Below are 11,495 nucleotides of genomic sequence, written 5' to 3'. Positions count from 1 at the left end.
CACAGCCCAAAGTACACTGGAGTCTACACACCTTGCCTTTTCACACATCTGCTCTGGTTCCTCAGCCTAAAATGGCAGATGGGGTCACAGCCAAAGCCACAGCCAAGCTTTCAGGCCTCCTACCAGACTTCTCTTGTCACCTCCCTTCTGCCCCTCCTGTGAGGGGCTGCCTTACCAGTCAGTTTGGGGACACCCAGGACTTCTGGGGTCCTGGGCCAGACCGTGCCCATGTCATTGCTGACATAACAGGCAAATTCTTGCTTTCGTCATCATCAGCTCCAGCTTCCACTCAGCTCGGCTTCTGGCTAGAGACCAAGAAAAGGACAGAGGGGTTTCACATGTGCTGCTCACAGGATGCTAGCATAACCTGGCTACTCTCTGTGGTACGGAAGTTACCCAGTAGGACTTTGAACTTATGCCACCCTGTTCTGGCATCTGGAGGAAGCTGTGCTCCTGAAACTGCTTGGGCATTCCCTGTACAGTTGGCCATTCCAGTGGTACTTCTGGAGTTTTCCATAAATTGGGGATTTGCTGAGATTTGCAAATAAAGTCTGGGTTTCCTAGTAGTCCCAATGCACACCTGCTATCATGGGTTAAGTGACTTGCATAGTGACTAAGTGAAAGAGCTAGATTTTGAACCTAAGTCAAATCAATTTCAAAACCTTTAATTTTTCACTCTCTCAATGTTCTGGCTACCAATTTCTGTGAAACCTTGAAGCACAGACCTTATAGTACATGCTCAAACCACCAAGCCAGCCTTGTGTCAGGGGCCATAGACCCAGCCTTCTTGGGAGGAGGAAGGCACAGCTGAGGTTTCATGTCACACCCATTACGACCAACTACCTTCCAAGGATGCTGTCATCCCTGGCACTAAATTAAGAGCTAGTTAATCACAAAGTATAGATTAGACATGATCCAAAGAACTTTTATAGCCCAAAGGGAGAAAAAGCAGAAAGAGACCAATTAAAAAGAAACAAAAGGAGACATCAGAGATCTCACTCTTTGCAGAGGATTGTCAAGAGGTATCCCTTCCATGGAAGCATGGTATGTATGACTGGGTAGAACAGAAGAGTAAGAATCCCAGTGCCCTGCCTGACAGTGGCAGGGTCTTATCAGTCTGGCCAGCTAGGCCTCTCCAATAAAAACTTCATTTCTACTTCACTTTGCTAAGTTTGGGTGAGAAGGCACAGATTTTTTTTTCTCCCATTCAAGTCAGTGTTACCTAATGGAAATGCTTTCACTATTAGGTGGATCCAGTGTCCAGTCCCAGCTCAACTCCATAGTAACTGACCTTAGGGAAAATATTCAACTTTTCTAACCTACTTTTTGTTATGTGAGCATAACTATGCTGGCCTTGCAGCATAGTGAAAAAGATTAGAAATACTATTTGTAAAGCATCTGGCCCAGTGCTTTGGCACATACAAGATACAGAGTAAACGGTTTGTGGTGATAGTAACAGAAGCTCCTTAAAGGAACTCCTTTGCAGCATATCTCACTACTTGATATATATTTATTGGTTTAATGTCTATCATCTGTATAAGAATGTAAGCTTCTTAGAGAATGGGTGATTTGTTCATTGCTGAATCACAGCACCAGATAAATATTTTGTAAAGGAATGAAAGGGTGAAACAAGACAAGGAAGTCTGGGTCTTTACACATGATTAACTGGGTGTCCAGTACTTAAGCATTATAAAAACTATGAAAGGAGACAAAGACTGGTCTCTGGCTGAAATGTCCCTGAGCTCTCTCTTTCTCCCCTTAGTGTCCACTCCATGGCTCCAGGGCGGGATTTCCTCAGGTTCATCACCATTGACATTTGGGACTAGACAGGTCTTTGTTGTCTGTGTCGGTGGGTGGTCTATGCATCATAGGATGAGTAGCCGCACCCTTGGCCTCCACCTACTAGCTATGAGGAACACCTGCCAGGCCTGACAATGATTGCAGATTCTGCCAAATATCTTTGAGGGGCAACATGGCCCACGGTTAAGAACCCCTGGCCTTGGGGCATTATCATTAGGCCAGGCTGGTACAAGGGTCTCCCATCTGCCACATGGTCTTCCTACAGGGCAAGCAGATTCTTGACTTTCTACAAATCCAATCCAATTGAATAAACTTCTCTGCTCAAAAGCCTTCAAGACTACTTAAGGCCGCTGAAATAAGCCCTGACCACCTAACTTGCAGGGCTCTCCCTTGCATTCAAGACCTAATCTACACCTCCAGCCTCACTGCCCACTCTCCTATACACAGCCTTCAATCCAGCACAAGTGAGCTGCTCCCATGTCTTGGAACAGGCTCTGTGCTTTCCAGCCTTAGTGCCTTTGCCCCTCCCCACCCAAACTTCACAAGACGTGATTTCATTCTTTCCCAAAAAACTGAACACTGTGGGCTGCTAGTCTCCATTCCACCCATAAGGTACCTGATGTCTTCAGTTCAGTTCAGTCGCTCAGTCAAGTCTAACTCTTTGCAACCCCATGGACTGCAGCACACCAGCCTTCCCTGTCCATCACCCATTCCCAGAGCTTGCTCAAACTCATGTCCATCGAGTTGGTGATACCATCCAACCATCTCATCCTCTGTTGTCCCCTTCTCCTCCCGCCTTCAATCTTTCCCAGCATCAGGGTCTTTTCAAATGAGTCAGTTCTTCACATTAGGTGGCCAAAGTATTGGAGTTTCAACATCAGTCCTTCCAATGAATATTCAGGACTCATTTCCTTTAGTACGGACTGGTTGGATCTCCCTGCAGTTCAAGAGACTCAAGAGTCTTCTTCAATACCACAGTACAAAAGCATTAATTCTTCGGTGTTCAGCTTTCTTTATAGTCCAACTGTCACATCTGTACATGACTACTGGAAAAACCATAGTTTCGACTTGAAGGACCTTTGTTTCCAAAGTAATATCTCTGCTTTTTAATATGCTGTCTAGGTTGGTCATAGCTTTTATTCCAAGGAGCAAGCGTCTTTTAATTTCATGGCTGCAGTCACCATCTTCAGTGATTTTGGAGCCCAAGAAAATAAAGTCTGTCACTGTTTCTATTGTTTGACCCATCTATTTGCCATGAAGTGATGGGACCGGATACCATGATCTTTCTGAATGTTGAGTTTTAAGCCAACTTTTGCACTCTCCTCTTTCACTTTCATCAAGAGGTTCTTTAGTTCCTCACTTTCTTCCATAAGGTTGGTGTTATCTGGATATCTGAGGTTATTGATGTTTCTCCCAGCAATCTGGATTCCAGCTTGTGCTTCATCCAGCCCAGTGTTTCTCATGATGTACTCTGTGTACTGTGTGCTCTTTATACACATACACAGTAGCATTTGAACTGTGGTGCTGGAGAAGACTCTTGAAGAGTCCCTTGGATGGCAAGGAGATCAAACCAGTCAATCCTAAAAGAAATCAACCCTGAATATTTATTGGAAGGGCGGATGATAAAGCTGAAGCTCCAATATTTGGCCACAGGACTTGAAGAACCAACTCATTGGAAAAGACTCTGATGCCAGGAAAGACTGAGGGCAGGAGAAGACAGGGGTGGCCGAGGATGAGATGGTTGTATTGCATCTCCAAATCAATGGACAAGTTTGAGCAAACTTCACCAGATAGTGAAGGACAGGGAAGCCTGGCGTTCTGCAGTCCGTGGGGCCACAAAGAATGGGAACCGACTTAGCAACTGAACAATAACAACACAGTAACTTATCCTGACATCGATCCTATAAAGCCAATTCTGTTACCATCCTCTAGATGAGAAAATTGCAACACTGTTTAAGTGACTGTGTAATCACAGAAGTAGGACTAGAACTTGCTTCTAACCAAATGCTTTTCCCCTACGTTTTAATTCTTCATATACCAAGAGTACTGCAGAACATTCTCACTTAAAAAATGAATTCTCTCATCTCTTATCTCCAAAATTACACTCTCTTTCAAGAGGAAATAACTGTTCAGTGTGTATCTTGCTGGACCAAAATCTGCAATTTTGCCTGCTTAGTATATCTTCAAGCTTTTCTGTTTCAATATATCAATTTCATTTTTTTTAACTCCTGTTTTTGGCATTCCCCATTATGAATTCACTCTTAAATAATTTTCCTTTTGATGAACATTCAGATACTTTCCTAATTTTCACGTGTGTGTGTGATTCTGGATTGGGATATTCTGGATATATTGTGAAGAGGGAGCTGATGGGTTGGGATGACAGTGTGAGGAAAAGAATAGCGGCAGCTTCTCCCTGCCTTTATTCTGACCCCACTTCATCCATCTATCAGTTACAAACAACCTGGTTGCACTGTGAGAGTAGCTCTCCATCAGCATATAAATGGAGAGAACTGGGATGTGAAACAGACTGATAAACCTCCTCAGGGTGAATATTCCATCTTTTGATTAAGTATAACTCATCTTTGATAGAGCATGTCTATCTTTTTTGATCCTTACATTGTTCCTGCCATCTACTATATTCATTTTTCAGATGATGAAAAAGAGTGCCAGAGAGGGTTAATAAAACATAAACCTGGGACATCTTGATGTGGAAGCAAGCAAGGAAATGCTCAAGGCATATGGGGACAAGTCAAAATAACAAAAGTCAGCTTGAATGGACTCCCAGTGATTAAACAAGGAAGAACAATATAATGATATTAACAAGTTATAAACCATAGAATAAAACAGAAAACATTGATTCTGTAAGATATACATAAATAACAGAATAAACTGAGTTTAATTAGTATCAGGATATTTAAGTAGTTTCAAAGTGCGTGTGCGCATGTTAAGTTTCTTCAATCATTTCCAATTTTTTGTGCCCCCATGGACAGTAGTTCTCCAGGCTCCTCTGTTCATGGGATTCTCCAGGCAAGAATATTGGAGTGGGTTTTCAGCCTTCCTCCAGGGTATCTTCCCAACCCAGGGATTGAATCCACATCTCTTATGTTTCCTGCATTGATAAGTGGGTTCTTTACCACTAGTGACACCTGGGAAGCCTCGGTTTCAAAGTACCTCCCCATAAAGTACTTAATTACGAAGTAGGAAATAATGGACCAGTCTAACAGATACCACCCTCACTTAGTGATCCAAGTAACATCATTAGTAATGAGAGACACTGAAATTTACACCACTTAGCTTGCTTAGGCTGCCACAACTGACTACCATAGACTGAGTGACTTGAACAACAGGAATTAATTTTCTCACATTTATGAACCCTGGAAACCCAAGGTTAAGGTTCTGGAAGAATTGTTTCTGGTGAGGGCTTGTTCCTGGCTTACAGAAGCTTGCTTTGTCCACACTTGGCCTTTCCTTTGAGTGTGTGGAGAAGACCTTCCTCTCCTTGTAAGGTCACCAATCCCATCAGACCAGGGGGCGGGCACACCCTTATGATATCACTTAACCCTACTTACCTCCTAAAGGTCTTATGACCAAATGCTATTAATTGTATTGGGGTTTAGGGCTTCAATGTATGAGCTTTGGGTACGGTAGATAATTCAGTCCATAGTATCACCTGATAGCATGCAATGAGAAGAAGGCAACATCACGTCTGAGGAGTTCCTGACAAAGATAACCTGAATCTAACTATAAGGAGCCATAAACTCAAATAGAGATATGTCCCACTAAATAACTGGATGATCTTTTAAAGTGTCAGGGTCCCAAAAGTGAAGAAAAGATGGAGGAACCATTTCAGACTGACAGAGACTAAGGAGACATGACAGTTACATGCAATATATGATTTGGAACAGAATCCTTTTGCTATGAAAGACACAACAGGGACAACTGATAAAAGCGGAATGGAGTCTCAGGATTAAATAGTATAATGTATTGATGCTCAGTTAATAATTTTGATGTCTACATGGAGGTCCTATAGGAGAATGTCCTTGTTTTTTATAGATATACCATAAAATATTTGAGGGAAGACAGAGTATCATATTGTCAACTTACTCTCAAATGATCTGGGGAGGGGAAAGCCCTTCATATCATGCTTCCAACTTTTCTGTAGGTTTATGATTATTTCAAAAAGAAAAAAAAAATTGGAAGAGGCACAAGTTTTAGAGTCAAATGCATTTGGGTCTGAGTCCCAGACCTACTACTGTGTGCTGTGAGCATGTTTCACCTTGGGCTACAATGTGCTCATCTTAAAATGGGGATGGTATAGGTTATCATGAGGATTAGAGGAGTTGATTCATGCAAAGAGTTTAGATTGTTACCTAGCCCAGGGTAAGTACCCAGTAAAATCAATGTGTTCAAATCATCTATAGTCAAATAAACGACATTTTCACTCAATCATTAGCCTATAATTTCACACTCACATAATAGAGCATAAATTTACCAAGCCAAGTCACTTTTCAGTTCTATTTCTCATCATCTCCTTTATTCCAACATCTAACCACAGCTATGGGATTGAGCTTGAAGGCTGTGAAGACAGGGGAAGGACTGACTATTTTCAATGGAAGGTTCAAAACTTAGTCACCGAACTCATTTTGCTAGTTTACAGTGCAGGTTAGGATCTGAACAGATTCTGAAGGGCTCTATGAGATGGGATATTAAACTTACTTAAATTCACTGGCCAGACCAGCATCTTCAAATGCTGTACATTTCTGTTTTACTAAAGTTGATGAACCTTTTATACTTCTTGGTATTTCATTTTTTTTCTTTTTTTGAATTTCCAACGGAATAAGACACCAAACATATTTTTTTCATCTGAAACCTAGAAATGGAACATAAAAGTCCTCAAAACAAGGAGCTTCCCTCACATTTAATTGTTTTTCCCAATTTTTTAAAAATTAATGTTTAATTGGAGGATAATTGCTTTGCAATGTTGTGTTGGCTTCTGCTTTTCTTGTTTTTGACTTTGTTTCATGCCCACCACTGAGAATGGAGGAAGAACACATGTGCACTCTGATGATGGTGTACGTTGTCCCCAGGATGCATACACGTCTCAAGCTTTTTCTCCTCCCTCTAATGCTGTCTTACCATGCCCCTACCTGCAAGTTAGATCTAAACTGTCCCATACTTTCCATAGGGAGACTCTGCAGAACTCTCAAGTGTTTGAACAGAATGCCTATTTATTTTCTTTATATTTTCCCCCAAGTAAGTTTGCAGTGGCTGAGCGGGTAAAGAATCTGCCCTCCAGTGCAGGAGGCTCCGCAGACACCAGTTTGATCCCTGGGTCAGGAAGATCCCCTGGAGGAGGAAATGGCAACCCACTCCACTCCAGTATTCTTGCCTGAAAAATCTCATGGACAGTGGAGGCTGGCGGACTACAGTCCAAAGGGTCGCAATGAGTCAGACAAAACTGAACATACACATACCTCCTTGGAAAGTACTGTTCTCATAAATTAACCATCTGGCATTCTGGTTTATATATCCGCTTTAGGAGCTTGGTTGTTGTGATTCTGCCTCCTGAGAAGGGCATCTTATCTGAGTGTGCTGATGAATAGAAATTTTGAGTCTGCAAGACTCTGGACTTTAATGAATTGACCAAGGTAATGCTGCTAAGTGGTGAGCCCTGGAGACATACTTCAGTATTACTGTGTAAGAAACTGAGAAAATAGGTCCTGGCTCTGATCTGAAACTGGAAAAACAGATTCAGGTTGGGACAATATAATTAGATGTCTTTGGGAGGCATTATGGAAATGTGGAAAGAGGGGAAATTTGTCATTGTTCGTTCAGCATTGTCCAATTGACCGGATCACCCCAAAGTGGCAAATGTGAAAATGGTTCACGTGATGTATTTAGCTCCTATTGTGAAAAAGGAAGACTCATGAGCCTTGTTAATTAACTCACAAAAGTATTTAGAGCATCTACTATGTATAGAGCGTGTGTTTAGGTGCTGTGGGAGAAACAAGACTCTAGAAAATAGCCCTAAAACCAATTGATCTCCTTTTCTCTGGTAATGTTTTGTCAAGCAACTTTCTCACATCCACCCAGCTTTCCTCCCTGGGGAAAGAACACGTGGACTGTGGTGGCAGGAGTGGATTTCCTCGGCAATTCTAGGGATGTGAAGAATCACAAACTGGCATTCTAATTCCACTACCTGAGCTCTTTGCTGAGTTACGGTGTGCAGGACTGATTACTGAATTCCAGAAATTTAAGGGGTGAAGGACTAGATCATGAGACAGAGGAGATGCTTTACAGATGGACAATCTTTCCTGGGCTCTTAAAGTTGCTTAAGGAATCTCAGAGCATTCCATAACCACTGACCACACTAGCATATCCAAATGCTGGTAGCAAACTTGATGGCTAGGACTTTGGTGAAGAAATTATTTATTTTTATTTATTCATTTTTGGCCACAGAGGATGTAGGATCTTAGTTCTATGACCAGGGACTGAACCCCTGTCCCCTACAGTGGAAGTACATAGTCTTAACCACTGGACCCAGGGAAGGCCCAGTGAGAAAATTATTTAGATGAAACTATTTAATTGAAAGAAAAATGGTCTTGGGAATTCCCTGGTGGTCCAGTGGTTAGGACTCCATGCTTCCCCTGCAGGGGGCACGGGTTCCATCCCTGGTAGGGGAATTAAGTTTCCGCAAGTCTCAGGGCCCAGCCAAAAAAAGAAAAATGGTCTTCTTTCAGGATTGGATGAGGTAAAAGGGAAAGTGGGATGTAGACATAAAGGAGAGGGTAAACAATGACAGAGGCATATGGGTGGGGAGTGAGGGCAGACAGGCTGAAATACTAAGAAGAGACAAAGAGATGGAAAAAGATGATGGATGGATCAGGTGCAAAGATGAAGTTCTTGGGTTCTGGCCTGATTTCATGGAACTATATAAGATACTGCAAGTGGAGAATTAGGAAAAGTACAGAGTTTAGAAATGTACAAAATTCTCTAAAATACAATACTACACATGTAATATTTATTACACATAATGAATATGTAAAAATAACGTGGACAGAAGTAACCGTGAGCTGAGTCAACAACCTCTGAGCCTCGATGGCAGCCTCTGCTCTGTTATCTGTGGTCCACAGGAGGATATTTGGTAAATAAGTGTAGAACCTAAGAAATAACACTAGCCATGGGCCAACAGCTTAGTGCTGTGGAGAATAAGCTTGTGCTGGGGTTAGTACTCCTCGTGTTCCCCTGGCCAGAGAGAGAATGAGAAAAAGCATGTAGAGATGAAAAGGTGGTAAATGATGAAGGCATTTTCCCTTCTTTCAGCTGACTTCTCTTCCCTTCCCCAGCAGCCTCCTCAGCGCCCCCTTCACCTCCTTGTTCCTCAGAGTGTAAATGAGAGGGTTCACCATGGGTGTGACCACAGAGTAGAAGAGGGAGATGAATTTGCCCTGGTCCTGCTTGCTGGTCTTGGCTGGAAGCAGATACCCATAGATAGCTGAGCCGTAGAAGAGGAGCACCACCACCAAATGGGAGAGGCACGTGTTAAAGGCCTTCCTGCGACCCTCAGCGGAGCGGATCTTCAGCACTGCCTGAGCTATGTAGCAGTAGGAGATCAGGATGACGCTCAGCGGGACAGCAGTGAAGAACGTGCAGACGCTGTTGAGCACAGCCTCATTGAGACGCGTGTCAACACATGCCAGTTTGATCATAGCAGGCACCTCACACAGGAAGCTGTCCACCCTCCGGTGCCCACACAAAGGAAGCTGCAGAGTGAATGTTGACTGGACCACAGAGTTGCCCAAGCCACCCAACCAGGCAATGGCAGCCAGCAGCCAGCAGAGCCGAGGATTCATAATGCTGGTGTAGTGCAGGGGTCGGCACACCGAAACAAAGCGGTCAAATGCCATCACCACCAACAGGATGCACTCGGTGGCCCCTAGCCAGAGGAAAACATAGAGCTGGGTCACACAGCCACCATAGCTGATGGTCTTGTCTGCTCCCCACAAGTTGGTCAGCATTTGGGGGACTGAGCTAGTAGTAAAGGCAAGGTCCAGGGAGGAGAGGTTGCTGAGGAAGAAGTACATGGGTGTGTGGAGCCGGGCATCCAGGATGGAAAGCAGGATGATGGCTGAGTTCCCAAATAAGGTCAGCAAGTAGGAGAAGAGGATGCCTACAAAAAAGATCATCTCCAGCTGGGGATGGTCAGACACACCCACCAGAATGAAGCCCTCCAAGGAGCTGCTGTTGGCCCTTTCCATCTTTGGTTGCCTTCAGTCACTTGTGGAATCTGTCCAGGGAAAACCAGGAGTAAAGCGAGTGAAGAGGAAGCTGCTGGATTAGGTGGATCTGCATTAGTGTGATTCTGATGTCATTGAGCTTCGTAGCTAAGTACCAGTTTAAACTTTATGATTGCAAGCGTTCATGCAGTCCTCAAATACTGCCAGTCCTACAATGAATGGAAACTTTATTCCATGTGAATATCAAACCTTATTACAGGAATGAAGGAAGTGCCTTATAAAGAACAAAAAGATTGGATCTTCAGTTCAACACAGTAATGACAACAGGATAGAAGGAGTTGACCATTGGAGCTAAATGTGGAAATTCTCAAAATACAGATTTACCCAGTCAAAGTTTTGGTGTACTCATGGAAAGGTCGCGCAGACTTGCTGTATTTGGAAAAGCTCCCCAGAAGGTTCTAATAATTTTTTTCCCTGTCTTTTCTATATCCTTAACCAGCCCTGAAAACTCCTGGTCTAGAAAGATGAAGCTTGAGGGAGAAGGTGATAAGTTTACAAAATCATGCAAAGAATGGGCAGCATGGGCAGACTTACTCACCAAATATAGGAGATACAAATATGTGAGTTTAAAAGAGGTAAATGTACAATGGAACAAAATAGAAAGCCCAGAGATAAATCCACACACATATGGACACCTTATCTTTGACAAAGGAGGCAAGAATATACAATGGAGTAAAGACAATCTCTTTAACAAGTGGTGCTGGGAAAACTGGTTAACCACTTGTAAAAGAATGAAACTAGATCACTTTCTAACACCGCACACAAAAATAAAATCAAAATGGATTAAAGATCTAAATGTAAGACCAGAAACTATAAAACTCCTAGAGGAGAACATAGGCAAAACACTCTTTGACATAAATCACAGCAGGATCCTCTATGATCCACCTCCCAGAATTCTGGAAATAAAAGCAAAAATAAACAAATGGGATCTAATTAAAATTAAAAGCTTCTGCACAACAAAGGAAAATATAAGCAAGGTGAAAAGACAGCCTTCTGAATGGGAGAAAATAATAGCAAATGAAGCAACTGACAAACAACTAACCTCAAAAATATACAAGCAACTTATGCAGCTCAATTCCAGAAAAATAAATGACCCAATCAAAAAATGGGCCAAAGAACTAAATAGACATTTCTCCAAAGAAGACATACGGATGGCTAACAAACACATGAAAAGATGCTCAACATCACTCATTATTAGAGAAATGCAAATCAAAACCACAATGAGGTACCACTTCACAACAGTCAGAATGGCTGCGATCCAAAAATCTGCAAGCAATAAATGCTGGAGAGGGTGTGGAGAAAAGGGAACCCTCCTACACTGTTTGTGGGAGTGCAAACTAGTACAGCCACTATGGAGAACAGTGTGGAGATTCCTTAAAAAATTGCAAATAGAACTAC

General features: G+C 42.6%; 1 protein-coding gene across 2 annotated transcripts; it reads right to left on the bottom strand.

The window, feature by feature from the left end:
• Positions 1–9,119: 9,119 nt before the first annotated feature.
• Positions 9,120–10,383, bottom strand: LOC101119008 (olfactory receptor 2C1). Of its 2 annotated transcripts, XM_042240151.1 has the most exons (2): positions 10,360–10,383; positions 9,120–10,028 (listed from the first exon to the last, which is right to left on the bottom strand). In XM_042240151.1, exons 1-2 carry the CDS (start codon positions 10,381–10,383, stop codon positions 9,120–9,122), a joined length of 933 nt encoding a protein of 310 aa, XP_042096085.1. The 2 variants fall into 2 exon arrangements, with proteins under 2 accessions (XP_042096085.1, XP_004020777.2); XM_004020728.3 differs by lacking the exon at positions 10,360–10,383 and having other exon boundaries at positions 9,120–10,058.
• Between the last annotated feature and the right edge of the window lie 1,112 nt (positions 10,384–11,495).

The sequence above is a fragment of the Ovis aries genome, chromosome 24, assembly GCF_016772045.2.
Source record: "Ovis aries strain OAR_USU_Benz2616 breed Rambouillet chromosome 24, ARS-UI_Ramb_v3.0, whole genome shotgun sequence".
NCBI lineage: Eukaryota > Metazoa > Chordata > Mammalia > Artiodactyla > Bovidae > Ovis > Ovis aries.
The sequence above is the reverse complement of the archived record's forward strand: the minus strand, read 5'-3'. Positions and strand labels throughout refer to the sequence as shown.